Source organism: Saccopteryx bilineata, chromosome 2, assembly GCF_036850765.1.
Source record: "Saccopteryx bilineata isolate mSacBil1 chromosome 2, mSacBil1_pri_phased_curated, whole genome shotgun sequence".
NCBI lineage: Eukaryota > Metazoa > Chordata > Mammalia > Chiroptera > Emballonuridae > Saccopteryx > Saccopteryx bilineata.
The window spans coordinates 281,753,570-281,775,845 of NC_089491.1; the positions used below are offsets into that span (position 1 = coordinate 281,753,570).

The 22,276-nt window shown below is 37.8% G+C and overlaps 1 protein-coding gene across 3 annotated transcripts in view; it reads right to left on the reverse strand.

The window, feature by feature from the left end:
- Positions 1 to 17,467, reverse strand: part of KIFAP3 (kinesin associated protein 3) — a 130,252-nt gene extending 112,785 nt beyond the window's left edge. For 2 of the 3 annotated variants that reach the window (XM_066261117.1, XM_066261118.1), the window contains exons 1-5: positions 17,199 to 17,467; positions 11,297 to 11,428; positions 7,450 to 7,604; positions 3,203 to 3,258; positions 2,132 to 2,273 (exon numbers count right to left, since the gene is read on the reverse strand). In XM_066261117.1, coding sequence (XP_066117214.1) covers positions 2,132 to 2,273; positions 3,203 to 3,258; positions 7,450 to 7,604; positions 11,297 to 11,428; positions 17,199 to 17,230 — 517 coding nt within the window. In that variant the 5' untranslated portion in view covers positions 17,231 to 17,467. Of the gene's footprint in view, positions 1 to 2,131; positions 2,274 to 3,202; positions 3,259 to 7,449; positions 7,605 to 11,296; positions 11,429 to 17,035; positions 17,055 to 17,198 lie in introns of those variants that run through there. The other variant, XM_066261119.1, reaches the window with a different exon arrangement.
- Between the last annotated feature and the right edge of the window lie 4,809 nt (positions 17,468 to 22,276).

The following is a 22,276-nucleotide window of genomic DNA, read 5'->3' on the forward strand; positions in this document are numbered from 1 at the left end:
TTCCTGGGATTCCAGAAGGCCATGCTTGTGTCTGGAACGTGCACAACCAACAGAAAGACCAGGGAAGGTCCTAATCTCCCATCTCTGGCCACCCAGAGGCAATACACAAGCAGGAAGTGAAGCTAAGGCTGTATACGATCTGCCTGAGCATTGAAGACACGCTCCAACACACACACACACACACACACACACACTCACACACGTGTGCATGTGTGCAAGAGGAACCCCTCAGCAAAAGCTGGAACACTTAGGGCCAGGCATTAAGGAAATCTTTATCCAATCACTAGCTACCACTCAACTAACTGAGCAGAGGATTCAGTGACTGCACAAAGAATACAGACTGTACAGAAATAATCCAGTAAACTCCTTCAACAAATGAACAGCAAAAATAAACCCAGGGCCCACCACAGTTGGCTCAGTGGTAGAGTGTCCACCCAGCATGTGGAAGTCCCAGGTTCGATTTCCAACCAGGGCACACAGAAGAAGTGCCCATCTGCTTCTTCACCCTTTACCCTCTCCTTTCTCTCTCTCTCTTATTTCCCCTCCCAAAGCCAAGGCTCTACTGGAGCAAAGTTGGCCCAGGTGCTGAGGATGGCTCCATGGCCTCCGCCTTAGGCGCTAAAATGGCTCCGGTTGCAACATGCAACAATGCCCCAGATGGGCAGAGTATCGCCCCCTAGTGGGCATGCTGAGTGGATCCTGGTAGGGCACATGCGGGATTCTGTCTCTCTGCCTCTCCGTTTCTCACTTCACAAAAACACAAAAATAAATAAATAAATAAATAAATAAAACCCAGGAGGGAGTGGGGATCAGATTTCCAGTTTCCATATTATTTCAAAACAACATTTAAAAAAAAAACCAAAAAAAAAACAAGACACGCAATGAAACAGGACAGACAGCATGTCCCATTGTTAGGAAAATACAGTAGTCATTGGAAACTATCGGAGGAAGCTCAGATGTTGAACTTTCAAGACAGATTTAAAATCAACTATTGAAAATATAATCAAAGAACTAAAGGAAAACATACTGAAAGAATCAAAGAAAAGTATGAGAGGTAGGTGACGTCTCACCAAAAAATATAATAGAGAGATAGAAATTATTTAAAAAAGTGAACCAAGTAGAAATTCTGCCATTACAAAATGCAATATCTGAAATGAAAAATTCATTAGAAATCATAACAGCAATGTGAACTAGAAAAAGATTCAACAAATGTAAAGCAGGTCAATTAAGATTATCTAGTCTTAGGAACAGAAAGAAAAAAAATGAAAAATAAATAAACAGAGCCTCAAAGACCAAGGGGATAGCAACAAGCTAGCTAACATAAACAAAATGTAGTTCCAAGAGGAGAAAGGAATAAAACAAAATGAATATTTAAGAAATAATAGCTAAACACTTCCCAAGTTTGCTGAAAAACATTATTCTGCACATCCAAAAAGTTCCACAAAATCCAAGCAAGATAAATTCAAAGATATCACCTAACACATTATAGTAAAATTGACAAAAGACAAAGAAAATGTTAAAAGCAGTAAGAAAAAAGCAACTCAACATGTACACAGGAGCCTCAATAAGATTAACAGCAGATTTCACATCAGGAATCATGAAGACATGAAGGCAGTGGGACAACATACTCAAAGTGAGTTGTTGTTTTTTAAAAAGACAATCAACCAACTATTCTTTATCTATCAGAACTATCCTTTAAACTACAAGGAAAAATTAAGTCATTCCTAAGTGAACAAAAATTTAAAAGATTTTTATTGATAGCAGATCTTCCCTATGAGAGACACGAAAGAGGGTCCTTCAGGCTGAAATGTGTACAAACGTCAAAAGCTTCATATTGCATCTTAATTGAAAGAATAAAAAAGTGTTCCAGTGTAGAAGAAAGAAAAGAAATAGTACCATTCATGCTTTATTTCCCTTATTTAAATTAAATGATTTTTGAATTCTCCAGAGAATACTTAAATGTTACATTTGCATGTTAAAAATATGAATAAGAAGGTAACAAAAAGCTGGAAAATAAGTGCATTCTTAAGTGTAGCATAAATAATTTTAGCTTACTTCTCTAATATAGTAAATTTAAAAATCATATTTCATAACAATTTTTCTGATTTTAATCTTTATAAATGTAAGTTACCATTTAATAGAAGTTCTTCCAAGTTATCAGGATTTCGAGCAAGTTGCAGGATCAAAGCAGAACCCCGAACCTTATCAGGAATATCTTCATATAATAACTCAATGTATTCATCCATGTCATTAATGTTTGCAACTTCATCAATCTAAAACAAAAGCAGAGGAAGAAGGTACTCCAAAAGAACAATAATGCTTGATAGAGGAATGATATTTTGTGATCCATATATTGTCTTTTATAATAATAGACAAGTTTTCAAAGGACTCATACTAGACTAGCCATCTTTCTGTAGAGGGGGGAATTGAGATCTTTGGGTGCTAGGACTCCAATACAAAAGTAATTATAAAACACATGATAAAACGGGATATATACAAACTCTAAAACTGGTCTATCAATTATAAAATATTTTAAATGTACTGCAAAGTAATTTGTATCACTGCAATAAATTTAGTATTTCAACACATACTGCAATAAGAATATGTAAAACATTTCAAAACTTATTTTCCTATCAAAATAATTGCCTAAAAAAACATACCCAATAATTTTTGCCTTTATCAATTAAATACTGATTTTCTAACTTTTCAGATATTTTTAAGTTCAATCAATTTTTAAAATTACACATCAAACCAGATAGAAGGTGACAGAAGACAATTTAACTTTGCGGGAGGGGTATACAGCACAATCAAATGTCAAAATAATTAGAGATATTTTCTCTCAACATATGTACCCTGATTTATCAATGTCACTGCATTAAATTTAATAAAAAATATTAATATTAAAAAAAAAAAAAAATTACACATCTGGCCTGATCTGTGGTAGCGCAGTGGATAAAGCATTGACCTGGAACACTGAGGTCACCAGTTCAAAGCCCTGGCTTCCCTGGTCAAGGTACATATGGGAGTTGATGCTTCCTGTTCCTCCCCTTGCCCTACTCTCTCTCCCACCTCTCTAAAATGAATAAATAAAATTTTAAAAAAAGATAAATTACACATCTGTTTAATGTAATTGTATGAACTATTGATGGTAAAAGGCAATACCTTACAATCAGATTTCTATTAGATCAGAATACATTCTTACCTCCATTCCTTCAAAAGGAGGTGGATCTTTAGGCTTGCTTGATTTTTCTTTTTTTTCTGTAAAAAAATATTTTTAAAAAGTGATAAGAACCAGGTTTTTAGCATTTCTGAGTAAGTTTTATTTTCAGCAGTTGATTAACTCTAGCTAAGCTGGGGATCTCAAGACTGAAGAGTTTATGAAATAATCTTTTTTCCAATGTACAAAAAAATTGCTCATCTATAATCTATCTGTTCTACTGAAGATATACCAAGAGTATAAATAAATAAAATAAACAAATAATCTCAAAGTTATCAGCAGTAATTTTAACTTCCTCCTTGGCTGACATTTTGGATAAATAGCCAGACTTCCCACCAAGACACAAAACAGTCCAAGCTTTCTCTTTCCCCTCCTAATTCACATTTAATGTGGGAATAGAAAAATGAATAAGGCAATAAATAAATAAATGAGTTAAGTAATATTAAAACTAAAATAAAATTAACAAAGGAAAAGAGAAACGACTTTGTTAAAATCAAAAACTAAACCAAAGAACATTTGCTAACTAATTCTTTTAAACAAGTAAAATTGGAATCATACATTTTTTTTTTTTTTTGTATTTTTCCAAAGTGAGAAGGGGTTAGGGGGAGGCAGAGAGACAGACTCCTGCATGCACCTGACCAGGATCCACCTGGCATGCCCACGAGAGGGTGATGCTCTGCCCATCTGGGGCATTGCTCCACTGCAGCCGGAGCCATTCTAGTGCCTGAGGCAGAGGCCATGGAGCCGTCCTCAGCGCTGGGGCCTTTGCTCCAATGGAGCCTTGGCTGTGGAAGGGGAAGAGAGAGCTAGAGAGGAAGGAGAGGGGGAAAGGTGGAGAAGCAGATGGGCGCCTCTCCTGTGTGTCCTGGTCGGGAATCGAACCTGGGACTTCCACATGCCGGTGGATGTTCTACGGTTGAGTCAACCGGCCAGGGCTGGGATCATAATTTAAAAGGCAAATATCTAATATTTGTGTTAATCCTCATTATTTCCAAGTAAATTAAATGGGTATCCAAAGGTGCTGAACATGAGCCATTCATTATACTCATTTGATTCATAGCAGAATTTCATTTTCTAACAAAAAATTATCAAAAATGCTTTAACCTGGGTTAACCTGAGCAAACCATGTACATTAAAATAAGTCCGAGTAGTACCAAGTTTTGATTCTGGGATTAGCAAATATGGTTTACATAGAATAGAAAACAGCCCTGACTGTTTTTCAGAGAACAGTGGCCATTCTAGATAAAATTATGTTTCTCAAGAGCTAGAGTTTGCCTCAGATAAATAATTTATTATGACTAATTTTAATTAAAAAAATATTGCTTAAGGTAAAGAATTATATACCTATTATTTGTTTCAATCACTTTTAGGACAATATTTCTGGCTCTGAAATAGTGAATACCAAGTAAAAAAATTAAGAAAAAATAGTTTTTTAAAATAAATACATATTTAATATAGTACAGCATTTCATATGTCTTTACATATTAATGTCTATATAAATATATTGATTTGAACTAATTTATCCATATATGATATGAAAAATTTCCTCATATTGCCCTAATTTCTAAGGAAGGAGTCAGAAGACTGATTTACCCTAAAAACTCAGTGAAAAGCTATTCTTTAGTTTGAAGATTTTTTTTTATAAATGCCATTAGAATTATATTAATTTGGCCTTAGTAAAGATGAACTTTAACCATATTGTACCACCCACAATAAGTACATACATCTTTAGGATAGGATTTACTTTGCTCACTTTGAACTGAATTTAAGTTATAGGAGATGTTATCTATCATCTTATAGACATCTTAGTAAGAATAGTAATATAAAATACTTGATAAAATTTTATCCTGATATTTTCCTTATAGCACTTATTATTGATAATTAACAAGTATATACTGTGTGCCAGCTATGAAGTTGGAAGCAACCAAGTTTAAAATGCTCAAATAAAACCACAGTCATTCAATTCACTCAACAAATACCTATTGATCTCCCCTCCCTCCCTCCGGAAGTTAGAAGTGGGGAGGCAGTCAGACAGATTCCCCACATGTGCCTGACCAGGATCCACCCGGCATGCCCACCAGGAGGCGATGCTCTGCCCATCTGGGCATTGCTCCGCTGCAACTGGAGCCATTCTAGTGCCTGAGGTGGAGGCCATGGAGCCATCCTCAGTGCCCGGGCCAACTTTTCTCCAATGGAGCCTTGGCTGTGGGAGGGGAAGAGAGAGACAGAGAGAAAGGTGAAGGGGAAGGGTGGAAAGGCAGATGGACGCATCTCCTGTGTGTCCTGACCAGGAATCGAACCTGGGACTTCCTCAAGCCGGGCTGACACTCGACTGCTGAGCCAACTGGCCAGGGCCCTATTGATCTTATAATGTGAGTTAGTAACTGTATCCAGGGCTAATAAAAGCATACACTAGGCACAAAGCATTTTATTTGCTGTAGATGGAGAGGAAAGGCTAACTTGAAAAAGTTTAAACAAATTTTCTATTTCATTTTTCTGACTATTTTTAAGGCTTAGCTTTCAAAAAAATATTTTATTTATTGATTTACAGAGAGAGAAGAGGGAGGGAGGAAAAAGAAATATCAACTCATAGTTGCTTGACTTTAGTTGTTCATTGATCACTTGTCATATGTGCCTTGACCGGGCAAGCCCAGTAGTTTTTTTGTTGTTGTTGTTGTTGTTTTTACAGAGACAGAGAGAGAGTCAGAGAGAGGGATAGATAGGGACAGACAGACAAGAACAGAGAGAGATGAGAAGCATCGATCATCAGTTTTTCATTGCGACACCTTAGTTGTTCATTGATTGCTTTCTCATATGTGCCTTGACTGTGGGACTTCAGCAGACTGAGTAACCCCTTGCTCGAGCCAGCGACCTTGGGTCCAAGCTGGTGAGCTTTTACTCAAACCAGATGAGCCCGTGCTCAAGCTGGCGACCTCAGGGTCTCAAACCTGGGTCCTCCGCATCCCAGTCCGATGCTCTATCCACTGCGCCACTGCCTGGTCAGGCAAGCCCAGGGTTTTGAACCTGCAACCTTAGTGTTCCAGGCTGATGCTCTGTCTGCTGCACTACCACAGGCCAGGCTTTTTTGACTTACTACATTCAAAACTTAAACATTCATAAATTATTTCCAGGGCACCATATTTTAGAATTCACCCATGGTGAAAGACAGTTATGTAAACTTAGTACTATGAAATGTACTAACCATTCAATAATGGTTAGTATATGAGAAGCCTGACTTTGCATTATATGCCTGTGTTTTTATTTTGTTTCATTTTTGGTATAGATTATTTGAAAATGTCTTCTATAAATAATGAGCAGCTAAGCTCTAAATTTTCATGTCTTAGTTGTTTTATAAGGGAATTGATAGAAGAATGTCAGCGATAGAGATGCTGAGGAATGAAAAGGTCGTATTTTCCTAAGATTCAGAAAACATCTTTAGGATAGTCTAAAAGCACATGACACATATTTTAACATTTAAATATTTAAGTCATCCATTCAAATAATAAACTAAATGTCAATAAGAAATTTAGAAAATATAAATCTAGTTGGAGTAGAGAGAATTGGGTTTCTGCCCTAAATTAAGGCAGAAATTAAAGGGGTTTCTCTCCTTTATTATTCTAGAATCAATATGACAGATATTTGCTTTTATTCCTTATTTCAGTATATGTGCACATGCACATACAAACTGTATGAAATAGAAGCATCATTTTGTGTAGAACCCTCTAACATAAAGCCCAACATGTAGAAAATGAATATGTTTGTCAATTCTTTATTTACTTAGTCACAGCATTGGCAAAAACAAGTAACAAAGCAAAAAACCCTCACCATTTCTCGAAAGTAGTGGTCCCCAACCCCTGGGCCGCGGACCGGTACCGGTCCGCAGAGAAAGAATAAATAACTTACATTATTTCTGTTTTATTTATATTTAAGTCTGAACAATGTTTTATTTTTAAAAAATGACCAGATTCCCTGTTACATCAGTCTAAGACTCACTCTTGACGCTTGTCTCATAAGTTCGACAATTATATTTAAAAATACCACAGTTTTTACACTAGTCGTATAATTTTATTTTGTGCATTTATCCATCCCAGTCTAAAGGCTGGTCCATGAAAATATTTTCTGACATGAAACTGGTCCGTGGCCCAAAAAAGGTTGGGGACCACTACTCTAAAGCACACACTACAGTCAGACAAGTCTGGTTCTGCACTCCAGAGTCAGAAGTCTCCACTCACCTCTCCCTGACGAGGAATCACGGCGGTTCTGTAGATAGTACAACAGCTGCTCTACCTCACTTAGTTTTGAGGGATGAATGAGTTTGCACTCTTCAACCACCTTCCGTGCCAGGGAGGTTATATCTGTGTTGGCATTGAGACTCTTAAGACGAATGCTGCAAGCATATCAGAATTTCTCAACTCAGCTATTACTAAAATAAGTAATAACTTAAAACAATACTTCTTTAAATAATTTATAAAGCATTTAAATGTTCTTTACCTAGACTCTTTTAGTAAAATATGATAAAAATGTAGATGTAATTAGGCTTAGAACAATGCAAAGCAATGATTTCTTGTGAGCCGGACAAATGAAGGAATAAAAGGGACATAAAACCTACATCTGACTCTTAGGCAGAACAGCACATTCAAAGATTTCACTTTAAAAGTCTTTCTAATGTAATACATATAAAGTCTTTAATCACTGGATGTGAGAATTCCGATTGCCATAGAGCAGTGGTCGGTAAACTCATTAGTCAACAGAGCCAAATATCAACAGTATAACAATTGAAATTTCTTTTGAGAACCAAATTTTTAAACTTAAACTATATAGGGAGGTACATTCCTTATCGAGGTAGCATCAGCATGTGGTATTTTGTGAAAGAGCCACACTTAGGGGGCCAAAAAGCCGCATGTGGCTCGCGAGCTGCAGTTTGCCAACCAGGGCCAAAGAGGAATCACTTTTTGACCACACTCACTCACATTTTTCTGTTAGGGATAAACATAACATTATTTCAGGATTCAGTTTTTCTCGTGGAAATTAAGTAGAAGGAAGAAGAAAAAAAGCAGACGCATTCTGAGACCTATATGAGGAATACTGAGGAACATTTATACTTACTAGTACATTAAAAAAAATAATAAACCAGTTTTTCTCTCCTTTTTTAAATAGTCCAGGAGATTCACTGGAAGCTACATAAAAAAAGGTTGTTTGGTCTGGAAACAATTGCCTGTTTACGTAAATTCTTGGCACCCAGGAAAGCTATGAAAACATAATTAGGTTAAGGGTGAAGACTCAAGCAGAAATGTTCATGCAAAGCTTATATTCAAAAAGAGAAACATAAGAAAGTGGCCACTGTATAAATACTGCTTGATAAAGATGGCCAATATTTGGAGAGACATCAGGTGTTAGAGGCAACAGGGACAGAGGTCTCAGAAAAATGACCTGTAGTAAGCACCTGTGAAAGTAGGTGATCTCTCCTGAAATAAGTCCAGTAGAGTGATTTAGAAATTATTCACAGCTCTACAGTCATCCCCATGTCTGGTCCATAAACTACCTAACAGCCTTTAACAAATTCCTTTTATGACTAAATTTGCTACAGTAGCTTCTAATGTTTGCATCAAGAACGCTAGCAATAGTCTCATGCCTGTTAAAAACACTAAACCTCTCAAGAAAAATACCCATGTTATATTTGGACTTATAACCATCAATTTCTCATAAAGAAATCTTCAGAAACTGAGGTTCTGCTGAAAATGGGCTTGTACATTCCTTTGCCCAATAAAGAAGAATGAAATGCAAGTCTTCCTGACCTGGGCCACAGCACTGAGTACCCAAATTGAAAGACGGTTTCACTTCATAACTGTCTCAAGCTATACGAGTGTCCCCAGCTGCTGCCATCAATAAAACCTCTTGAACTATCAACAAGCCACATTCTCCTTTTGGTCCCACAGTATGCTTCCTCTCCAGATCGTGTGTAGCCAGGGCTGAGTGTCCCTAAATTGAGGTCCTGGGATTTCTCCCAGCTAATGTTTAAACCCACTTACTCCAGCCACAGTGGGCAGTCACTCTTTCCAGCTGGCTGACTCTCTAGTGAATGTATCCCTTGTCTAGAAGGACACTAACAGTGTTCTCATTTAATTCTAGTTGAATAAGGTTACTGACTACATTCTCAAGAAGTAAAAATTAAATTTCTCTCATGAAAGGGGGATGTATGAGGTTCTAAAGGCAAAGACCCTGCTCTGCTAGCTTTCCTTTGGCAGTCAATAAGATCTCCAGAGAGTTTTCACTTGTTCTCAAAATGTACAAAACTTAGGAAGCAATCATAAACACACAGGTGTGTGAGCCTGTGAGTTAGGACCTATAGTGTATAGGTGTATGCAAGTGTATTTCTCTGCAAACAAGTGGATTATCCAAGGACTTAGTTATTTTTCATGAATTTTCTGTGCGATTTAGTCTTATTCTAACCCAAGAAGAAGAAAAATTAGGGATATTAATAAAGACACTAAATAGCTTCTCTTTTTCAGCTGCTATACACCAAAGTTTCCCAATGGCAGCACTATTAAAATTTTGGACTAAATACTGCGTTGTTTGTAGATGACTATCTTGTTGTACACTATGGTATCTTTAGTAGCACCCTGGCCTCTAGCTATTAAATTCCCTTCTAGTTATGACAACCAAATGTCTCCAGGTATTGCCAAAGGTCAGCTGGCAGGGGGTGGGTGGCGTTCAGAACCACTGAGAACCACTGCTTTTTGGAATAAAATACAGTGCTTTTCATTGTGCTAAATACTATCACACTTAATGCCACCAACACACACTAAAATTGTTTTCAAATGGTCAAAATTCTTTTTAACTACTTCCCAAATCAAAGTTTTTATGGAGAGAAGAATGCTGGGCGAGAACACTAGGTGATCTGAGACCTTCTTTACTTCCACAAAACTATGGAAGGAAAGCAAGATTGTGACCAGCACAACCACAGACAAGGAGAGAGGCAAGTTCTCAAGGGGGTCCTCAAAGTATTAAAAATGCAGGAAGGAAAATTTGTACAATATTGGAAGATCTAAGCTCAATTCATTGAGTCAGAAAATGCTTCCTATTTATATCTTCCAGAGGGCTAGATTTTTAAGGGATGAATTCAAGGTGCATGCCCTATTTGGAGTTTTGGAAATCATATCACTTTCTGCAATTCCAGGGAAGAGGAAAGAACACAGGACCCCTGAAAATACAAATTTCATAAATTAAGCTAAAAAGTCCCACATACACATATCTTTTATAATTGATTTTACCAGTTGTAGCTTATATTCTATTATAGCTTAAATTCTATTATACACATTTACTAAAAGGGATAAATAAGAATAAGCATTTTTTAGTAGGTTGCCATTATGTTTACATAGACATGATTTCTGAAATAAATATACTGTATTTATAGCTTAATGTTGTCTCTGTTTCATTAAAATGAAGTATTGTAAGGGGTTAAATTACAATAATTTCTTGTAAAGCCTCAGTCACAGAATTTCCTGTAAGGAGTTAATGCACCGGAGGTAACTAGAAGCTTAGCTGACAAACCCTAACCTTTACCGTGTTGCCTAAGAAATACAGGGAGTCCTCTTGCAGAAAGTCTTGCAGAAAGTCCTCTTGCAGAAACGCTGGACCCCAGCCGTTCTGGAGCAACATCAAGGATGCCAGACAGACCTGGGCCAGTGTCAGAAGGACAGTCCAGGAGGGCATTCCTGCTAATCAGACTCCCATATTCCGTACTCAATACATGCTCTCTAATCAATTACTAACCTCCCCAAAGATATATAAACCGGCCAGTCAGCCGAGACTGTTGAGGCAGGCTTTGGATACAGTGAGCCCCTTTTGCCTTCTCAGGTTGCTGACAATTTGATTAAAGACACTCTTATACCACCCAGATCCTGTCTCTGTGATTGACTTTGCAGCAATGGGCAACTCGAATCCAGGCTTGCTCTAGTAACAGTATGACTAGAAGAACGCCATAAACATCATCTATGCTGATTTAAATAATATCAGATTTCTATCAAGTTTGTATAAAGTTCGCTACTTTCAAAATGTACACAAATAAAGAAAACTTACATTTTTTGACATTCTTTTCTTTCTCCCAACATGGGATCCCCCATTTCTCCAAGAATGGTAGCTTCCACTTCATACTGAACAATGAGTGCTTTTTCTGATGGATGCACATCAATATTTCCTCCTTTAACTTTCCTATAATGTTAAAAATAAACAAACAAACAAAATAACCAGGCATAGATAAAAAAACTCATACAGTGTCATGGTTTTTATCTAGGTTCTAGTTCCAAAGACATGTGGGCTGGTTTAACACATGCATTTAAATCAGATTTACAGTTAAGATAGCCAACATTCCCAAATGGGATGTGAAGACTCAATATAACCTGTCAAATTCCCAAAGCCTTTTTTGCAGAAATGGAAAGGAGACCATAAAATTCATGTGGAAACACAAGGGACCCTGAGTAAGCAAAACAATCTTGAAAAGGAACAACAAGGTTGGAAGGCTCACATTTCCCGATTTCAAAATGTACTATAAGGCTATAGCACTCAAAACAGTGGCATACTGGCAGAAAGACAGATATCCAGATCAGTGGAATAGAACTGAGCCCAAGAAGCCCTGACATATATAAAGTCAATTGATTCAACAAGAGTGGTCCTTTCATTGGGAAAAAGAACAATCTCTTTAACAAATGTGTTGAGACATTGGACATGTAAAAGAATAAAACTGGACCCTTACTGCACGCCACATAATTAACTCAAAATTGATCAAAGTCATAAATTTAAGATCTAAACCAAAAAACTCTTAGAAAAAAACATAAGGGCAAAATTTCATGACCTAGGATTTGGCAATGGCTTCTTATATAATGACATCAAAAGCAATTAAAACCCTAAAGACCCTCCCCCCGAAAAAACTATTAACACTAATAAATGAATTCGGTAAAATTGAACATAGAATTAATATACAGAAATCTACTGCATTTATATATACCAATAACAAACCATCAGAAGGTAAAATTAAGAAAACAATCCCATTCATAAGGGCATCAAAAAGCATAAAATGCCTAGGATTAAATTTAACCAACAAGGTGAAAGATCTTTACCATAAAAACATAAGGCACTGAAGCAAAGAACTGAAGAAGATACAAAAAATGGAAAGCTATATCTTGCTCATTTATTAAAAGGATTAATATTGTTAAAATGTCTTTACTACCTAAAGCAATATACAGATTAATGCAATCCCTACTAAAATACCAATGGTATGCTTCTCAGAATTAGAACATGTAATTCTAAAAGTTATATGGAACCACAAAGACCCCAAACATCTAAAGAAATCTTAAGAACAAAGTGAATGGTATCATGTTCCCTGATATAAACTATACTACAAAGTGAAACAATGTGGCACTGACACAAAAACAGACATACAGATCAAACAGAATAGAATAAAGAGCCCATAGAATAGAAAATCCTTGCTTATATGGTCATTTAATCTATGACAAAGGAGGCAAGAATATACAATGGAGCAAAGACAGTCTCTTCAATAAGTGGTGTTGGAAAAACTGGAAACATACATGCAAAAAATAAAATCGGGCCACTTTCTTATATCTTACATAAAAATACAAAAATAACATATAAAAAAAGTGGTCCATAAAACTCCCAGAAGAAAACATGGGCAATAAACTCTTCAACATTGCTCTTAGCAATATCTTTTTAGATATATCTTCTCAGGCAAAGGAAACAAAAAATAAAAAGTAAAGAAATGGAACTATATTAAACTAAAAGGTTTTGTACAGTAAAAAAACTGTCAACAAAATAAAAAGACATCCTACTAAAAGAGAGAAGATATTCATAAATGAAACATCCAACAAGGCATTACTCATACAACTGACCACCAAAAAACAAACTAAATTTAAAAATGGGCAGAGGACTGGAATAGACATTTCTCCAAAAAGGACAAACAGATGGCCAACAGACACATAAAAAGTTGCTCAACATCACTAATCATCAGGGAAATGCAAATCAAAACCACAATGAGATATCACCTCATACCTGTCAGACAGGCTATCAACAAATAACAAGTGGTGACAAGAATGTAGAGAAAAGGGAACCCTTGTACATTGTTGGTGGGATTATAAATTGGTGGAATTACTACTTTGGAAAACCAAATAGTGATTCCTTAAAAATTTAATAATAGAACTGTCCAGCAATTTGAATTCCGGGTAATTATCTTAAAGAAAAGAAAAAAACACACAGTAGACATACCCCTATGTTCACTGCAGCAATGTGTACAGTAGCCAACATATGGAAGTAACCTAGGTGTCCATCAATAGATGAATGGATAAAGATTTGGTACGTTTATACAAAGGAATACTATTCAGCAATTAAAATCTAAAAAGTATAAAACAAATAAAACAAAACAGAAACAGACTCACAGATATAGAGAATAAGTTGATGGTTGACAAAAAGAAGGGAGGGATAGGAATTTAAAAATCAATGATCATGTAAAACTTTTTAAAAAAGGATAAGCAACTAAAGAAAATACTAATTTTAATACTTTTGCAAATGAAAGGATACTATGAAGAGAGTGAAAACACAATCCACAGAATGTGAGACAAAATATGCGCAAATCATTGATCTGTTAGGAGTCCAATATTCAGAAAATATAAATATCACTTTTCTCCAAAGAAAGCAGACAAAGGCCAAGAAACATATGAAAAGATGCTCAATGTCACTAGTAACCAGGGAAATGTAAATCAAAACCATAATAAGATATTACTTCACATCCATTAGAATAGCCATAATTTTTTCAACTAGCATATGACCCAGCAACAATTGAAAATATACTAAAAGAGTGAAAACAGGTGTTTAAAACAAAACTAGTGCCAAACATTTATAGTAGTTCTATTTACAATAGCCAATAGATGGAAATAGCCTAAATGACCAGCAACAGATAAACAAAATATGCTATCTATATCTACACAATGGATTATTATTCAGCTATTAAAAGGAATGAAGTACTGAACTCATAAATGCTAAAACAGGGATGAATGTTGCAAAATTATACTGTGTAAAAAAAACTTGACACAAAGGCCACATACTTCTCATATATTTATATCACATTATAAATATACTAAAATAATTACTTCTGATAATGTACTATTTAAAGTCCGTATCCCCTGCTACATTATAAGCACCATAAAGGCAAGGAAAGTATGTCTCATTCATCTAGTGCTTTTTATCACTTGGATGGATAACTTTTACATGGTAGAATTTCAGGTAACTATTGAATGAATGAATGCCAATCACTTTTAAAATCCTTCAATGGATTTTAAAATCTTTGCCCTTATAAGTCTCAACTCTTTACAAAAGATCACAAGTCCTACATGATTTGGTCTATTTTTCTTTATAGCCTTATTCTTATTTCATTTAACAACTATATATTTAATGAGTACAAATATTCCAGGCACTGTGCTGGGTGCTGGGGCTACAATGGAAGTAAGATACATAGTATTTTATCCTTCTGAAGCTCATAGACCGGCAGGAAAAACAAACAATAACAATAAAGTAGTAAGAATGAGGGAAAGACAAGGTATTAGTATCATTGGAACCCAGCAGGTATAGTTAGTTGACCCAGAATACCACGTAGGGAAGGATGGCTCAGAATGACTTTTTGGAAAAAATAAGCTAAAATTTAAGCTAAAATAGGAAAGATGAGGAGCTAACTGAATGAAGAACAAGCAAGTTCTGGACAATGGGAAGGACATTTCGAACCTAACAATGAAACATATAGGCATCTAAAAGAAGTTATTTCTGAAAGGCAGAAGCATGGAATTATTGGGGGTGGGACAGGAGCTGAGGGATGAAGCTAAATGGAAAGCTTCTGCAGAGCTTTAAGTGGAGCTAACATCACTCAATGTTAACTATTTACTTGTGTGTATATCTGAGTGAGGATAAGAACTGTCCATTTAATTACTTCCCCAGTGACCAAAATAATGCTAGGCATATACTAGATACTTGGTGACTATTTAAGTGCTATAGAATCAAAACACTAGTAGCAGAACAAAAAACAAAAACCCTTAATTGTGCTAAGATAGTAAAAAATAATGAAACCCAATTTTTGATTCTATAATCTATTACATATGTATACATAGAGATTAGAGATTTGTCAGTGGTAGCTACAATGAAATCACTGAAGTTAATGTAGAGTGAATCCATTAGATTAAAAACATACTGTCTTGCTAAAAACAAAATATAAAAGTGAAAATATTACAAAAGGACTATATGTAATCATCAAAGAAACAATAATTACAATGGAAGGTTCTGTCAGACATCATAAACCATCAGGTCTGTATGACTACATGTCAGCTGCATATTTCTAATCTGAGAGCAGGCAATGCAAACTTTTTATCCATTTTGTCAAAATCAGACAAAACTGAGAAGTGCATATTTCAACCTTTCCAGATCCTAACCCTACTTACTTCAAAACATTACACTGCCTCATTTGGTTTTATTTTTTTGAACTCTAGATAATATGGGTTTAGTAGTAAACCATAGGTTGAGAGCTGTATGTCATAGTATGCCTAAGGGTCCAAACAGGTGCAAGAATCCTAAGAAAACCTATCTTCTGGCACAAGTGCATTACATGAAAATAAGCTAATGATGCAATAGTGGCTCTTTGCTCTAGGACATATTTAAAGTTGAAAGAATTAATATTCTCCTGTCACAAAATATTCAATAAAAAATATTGAAAAGATTAATATAAGCAAAATCCAGTGACAGTTATGACTGCATATTCCTTTTAAACACTTGACTGATAAAACCTGGTGATTTGACAGTTTCAAATGTATTTACACAAAATGAGACGGGCAGGCAATAGATGCGTCAGTCCTGCAAATGCAGTGCAGTTGGTTGACTTGATTATTGGTTGATTATATAATTGCTTGAATCCCTTTTAAGAGTCTATTAAAGATTACAAGATCTTTCTGTGATATCAGGGCCCTGCCACACCAGAATACATCCAGTAAAAGTATATTATGGCTTATAATACTACTACCACCTTGCACGCATGTTTTATCTCTTAAAAGTATTTTTATATTTGGTCCTCTCATAAGGTAATATTTGCCCCATTTTTAGATAAGTAAACTGTGTCTAAAAAGAATACATGTGACTTTCCCCCGGGGTATTTACCCAATCAGAACAGGGACTTTAAAAATGGAGCGTCCTAATGAAGGTGTTTTTCTACTGGATCACTGCAAACTCTTGGTCCACTGAGAGGTATCCTTTTCATCAGAGATGATCTTATCTTTGACAGGAGTAAAACAAATAATCCCGACAGATTTACCGTTTTCTTTAAAGAGTAACTGATACGACAAATATTTTTAAACTAAAATAATCACGGACTGTTCTACATCAAGCTCCAGGGCAAACCTCTTGATAATTGCGATCCTACAACCCGCTACCGTACGCAGAGCAGTCACAGGGCTGACACTGACGAGGAAAGCTGAAACGAACTGGAAAGCACCGTCTCGGGCGGTCTCCGGAACATGCAAAGCCACCCCTTCAGTCCCTTCCCCATTCCAGAACCCCAGGCAGCGAGCCCCCAACCGGGGACAGAGCCGGGGCGCCGGGAGACCGCATTTCAAGCCCCCGCGGGACTTCTCTCCCAGGGGAAATGCAGAAGCGGATTGGGGGACGGGGATGGCTGGGAAGAGGGGTGCTTCCCGCCCTTCGCCGCTGTCCCCCAACAAGGGGATGCAGCCAGCGCCGCCGGGGTCCCGCAGGTCAGGTGGCTCGCTGGCTGCAGACCTCGTGACCTCGTGCACCTCTCCCTCCGTGCCCCGCAGGTCCCACTCTCTCCTCAGCTTCTCGCTTTGCCCGGTGGCACCCAAAGGCCAACCCCCAGGACCTCTAGGAATATCTTCAGGGCCCGCGGCCAGGAGGGTGGGGCCGCGCCTTGGGGAGTCGTCACCTTTTGAGGTATCTGGCGTCCTCCCCTTGCATGGCGGCGGCTGCGGCGGCGTGGGGAGGAGGGGGCTGTCTGAAAGAGGCCCGCGAGGCTATTTCCGGAAAGGGTGGCCCAAGTCCCCAGACCCCCAAAGGCGATGACAGTCCTCAGGCCTGCAGGGCGGGGCCGGGGCAGCGCTGTGGTTACCACGGTGAGGCCGCGGGCTCCTCCCACAGCTCCCGGGCGCCAAAACACTGCAGCCGCCCAGATCTCCTGCCAAAGCCGCCTCTGCTAGCCCCGCCTCAAGGCGCATGCGCCCGCTCCGCCGCCACTAGGCGCAGGCTCAGTAAGAGGTGCTGGACCCTGGGACTAATCTGACGCGCCCTGGAGCAGAAGCGTGAAGGGTTTTTTTGACTGCCGATTTCGGCGTCCGTGTTTAGGAATGGTACCCTGGTCACCGCCCCTTTGAGGATGGGAATTGAAAAGTAGAATCCCAGTCAACCAAATTAGAATTTTCAGATCCTCAGCTTGAAAAGAGGGAAAGGGAATCCGTTATCCTTTTAACTAGAGAATGCTATAGAGAGAGAGCAGTCCAGCCCTCAGCTAACCTCACCTGTAACGTGAGGTTTGTATTTTGGGGCCACTGTGGACGAGGAACCGCACTGAAAAGCTCTAACTTGTGCAGGCCCTTGAGCAAAACGAATACGGTTAATAGCAAGTTTGATTCAGTGTCACATCTTTCCTTGCCACTTTGGTATCCTAGCTCTAGAATGCACCTTTTTTTCCCTCCACACAAAATCAGTTCGTGCAAATCCACCTCCTCCAGTACTTAACTCTAAAATCAAGGTACATCTGGAATTGTTTCCTTTGAGGCAGGCACCTGTTGGCAGTGCAGGTCATAGGGAAGAAGGGCTGTCCTTGAACCTCAGCAAGTAGATGTCTTCTGCTTTCACATCTAACCCCATGGGTTCAGCTGTCACATCTATGCAAAAGACTCATATTCATTTATTCAATAAATGAATAATTGAGGGCCAGCTTTGTGCCAAACACCAAACCAGGCTCTAGGGATACCAAAAAAGTCACCTCTAGTCTCTCTCCTCACCTGTAACCCTGTTGCTTACTCTCTTCTAGTTCTATGTTTTCAGTCACCTAGGACCATGTCTACATAGTTGTTCCACTGACTTTTTCAAATGCAGTAAGTTACTGCAATGCACTACATGGAATATTAAAATAGAGACACAGTCCATACCCGTTAAGAGATACTTTTATATGCCCATCTATTCCCACTAGCAGCACTATTTATGTCAGTGCTATAGTCATTCTTTCAGTCTTCCAGGGAAAAATATTTGGAGCTAACGTTGGCATCTCACTTTATATCACACCCTCTTATTAAACTATTAGAAAACTATATCATTTTTTCCTTCAAAATATTCTGGCAATCAGCTTTCCTTCTTCATTCCCACTTCTACCTACTATCTTCCTTGGAATACTGCGATTCTTCCCTAACTGGACTTTTTATTTTATTTTTCCCCCAAATATTCATTCTGAAAACTGATATAAAATTTTACAAATTATTATTCATGGCTCAATGACCTTAAAATCCCCACAGTACTTAAAGTTGCCAGATCACAGTATCCATTAAAATGCACAGCTCAGATAACAAGTATCCTTGCATTATAAGCTACCTGAGATCAGAGATTTGTTTTGTTCACTTCTATAAGCTTAGAACAGCAACCATCCCATAGTTGGTACTGAATAAACATTTGGAGTTGAAAAAAAATGCATACCTGAGCTTGAAACAACAAAAATCTAGAGAAAATGCCCAGGGCCAGAAAGAAAGAACTGAAAACTAGAGCAACAAAGAACTAAGCTGAGACTGGGACTGACTAGAGAAACTGTCAGTACATAGCAAAGGTACATGGGTAAACTTTTATTTTAGTTTAAAGGAATGGAATAAATTTTTTTTAAAAAAAAGATCTCCAGCCTGAATCGGTGGTGCCGTGGATAGATCGTTGGACTGGGATGCGGAGGACCCAGGTTCGAGACCCCGAGGTCGCCAGCTTGAGCGCAGGCTCATCTGGTTTGAGCAGAACTCACCAGCTTGGACCCAAGGTCACTGGCTTGAGCAAGGGGTTACTCAGTCTGCTGAAGGCCCGTGGTCAAGGCACATATGAGAAAGCAATCAATGAACAACTAAAGTACCACAACGAAAAACTGATGATTGATGCTTCTCATCTCTCTCTGTTCCTGTCTGTCTGTCCCTATCTATCCCTCTCTCTGACTCTCTCTCTGTCTCTGAAAGAAAAAAAAAAAAGATCTCCAATAAATCAAAAAGGAAAAGGCAATAAACCCAATGGGGAAATGGATTAAGAATATAAAGAGGAAATAGAAATAGCAAAAAAAAAATTTTTTTTAAAGCATGAAAAGATGGTCCACCTTAATATTAACTGGGAAGATGCCAATTAAGGCCATAAAAAGATATGTTTTACACTGATCAAGGTGAAAAAGGTACAGAGTCTGACAAGACCAAGTGCTGGTGAAAATATGGAGCCCTGGGAATTGTTTAAGGTTTGAGTGTACATTGGGAGTAGTACCACTGAGAATAAAATGTCTTACATTATTTTATAAAGTTGAACAGGCATATACCCTAAATTTTTGCAGTTCTACTTCTAGTTATATGCCTCAGAATATTCTAATATGTGCACAATGAGGTTTGTTCTAGAATTATCATAATAGTATTATACATAATAGAAAAAGAAAAACTGAAAATCAATTCCAGAATATTTGTGCAGTTCTGTCGCTGTTGCTTTCCATGTGGCTTCCACTAACATCATGGTAGTGGAAGGTCTTTTTACCACTGAATGGCTGCAAAAGTTCTGGTGGGAAGAAGGCTATAGCTGGGCAACAGTGGAAGGGTTCTCCACCTGGCTTTTGCTGGGAGGGGCGATCGTGCCTCCATAGTTTTTCTGAAGTGTTTGGATGGAGTAGAGAAGTTACTGTTGAAACAGTTTGTCAACTTAGCTTACCCCTTTCTTGTTTCCTGGGAGAGAGAAAGCTTTTCTTTTTCTTTCTTTTCTTTTTTCTTTCTTTCTGTCTTTTTTGTCTGCTCCTATTGGATTTTCTGAGTTGCTAGTTTCTCCAGCACCCAGCATGGACTTTATCAGGCCAAACAAAAAGTCAGGGAGCTTATTACGTTCCTTGAGTCTGGAGACCCCTGATAGTCTGCCTTCTTCACTGTTCAGCATCTAAAACAAACTGTTTTATATATACCCTGACCAGGTGGTGGTGCAGTGGATAGGTGGGCCTGAAATGCTGAGGACCCAGGTTTGAGACCTCGAGGTTGCCAGCTTGAGTGTGGGATCATAGACATAACCCTGTGGTCACTGACTTGAGCCCAAAGTTGCTGGCTTGAGTCCAAGGTTGGTGCCTTGAGTAAGGGGTCACTCACTCAGCTAGAGCCCTCTGGTCAATGCACATATGAGAAAGCAATCAATGAACAACTAAGGTGCTGCAACAAAGAATTGATGCTTCTCATCTCTCTCCCTTGTCTCTCTTTCCTTGTCTATCCCCCCATCTCTCTCTCTCTCACTTAAAAAAAAAAGTTATATATGTAACATCCAAGAATTTTAACTATACTTAGTAGGACAATGAAAAAGTGCCTCTCTTTCACCATAGTCTCCAAATAAAAGTTGGTTAATTTTTGAAGGTGCCAAATTAATTCAATAGGAAAAATACAGCTTCTTAAAAAAGGTGCTGGAAAACTGAATATGCATGTAGAAAATAAAAGAGCCTCAATTCTTTCTTTACAGCATATATAAAATGAAGCATCCTAGATATAAACATTAGACCTAAATGTTAGATCTAAAACTATAAAAGTTTCATAAGAAAGAACAAGAAAAAAATATTTAGGGAAATATTTCTTAGACATGATACACAAAGAACTAACCTTAATTTAAAAAAATAAATTTGACTTGTCACCAAAATTTAAAATTTCTCTTTGAAAGACACGTTTTAAAAAAGAAAAGGCAAACCATGGACTGAGAGAAGGTATTTGCCATAAATATATGTGACAAAGGAACTGCTTTTTTTTTTAAAGACTTTATTTATTCATTTTAGAGAGGAGAGAGAGAGAGAGAGAGAGAGAGGAGGAGGAGCAGGAAGCACCAACTCCCATATGTGCCTTGACCAGGCAAGCCCAGGGTTTTGAACCAGCGACCTCAGCATTCCAGGTCTATGCTTTATCCACTGTGCCACCACAGGTCAGGCCAGGAACTGCTTTTGTGATATAAAAAGAACTACTGTAATTCAGTAATAAAAACCTAAACAGCCTAATTAAATGAGCAGAAGATTTATATAAATATTTCACAAAAGAAGATACATGGCTGGCCAACAAGCATATGACAACTCAACTTCATGAGTCATCAGGGAAATGAGAATTTATTCCATAATGGGACATACTATATACCTGTATTGGTTTTCTATTTCTGCAGTAACAAATTACTGCAAACTTAACTGCTTAAAACAATATATTTAGATGTACTGCCTCGCAGTGCTGTAAGTCAGTCTGAAATGGGTCTCAGTGGGCTAAATCAAAGTGGTCCGTAGGTCCTTGTATTTTTCAGCCTCTGGAGGCAGTCCATTCACATTCCTGCACTCAATGTCCTCAAGCCCGCAGCGTGGGCCAGTCCTGCTGACACTGCCATCTAACTAGGCCCCTTCTCTCATCAGGTCTTTTTGTGACCACAGCCAGGACAAGTTTTCCAACTTTAGAAATTTATGTAGGCCCAGCAGAATAAGCCAGGATATTTTCCACAGGTTAAGGCAGGTCCCTAACTTTAATCACTTCTGTCAAGTCCCTTTTGTCATGTAAGGTAATATATTTACAGGTTTGAGGGATTAGGATGTGGGAATTTTTCTGGGGGGTGGGAGGTGATTATTTTGCCTACTACAGCACCCACTATAGTGTTTACTATTAAAACACCAGATAAATGTTGGCAAGAATGTGGAGAAGCTCAAGTTCTGCATTGCTTGTGAGAATGCAAGTGGTGCAACTTTCTTGGAAAAGTTATGCAGTTTTTTCAGCAGCTAAGCATGCATTTACC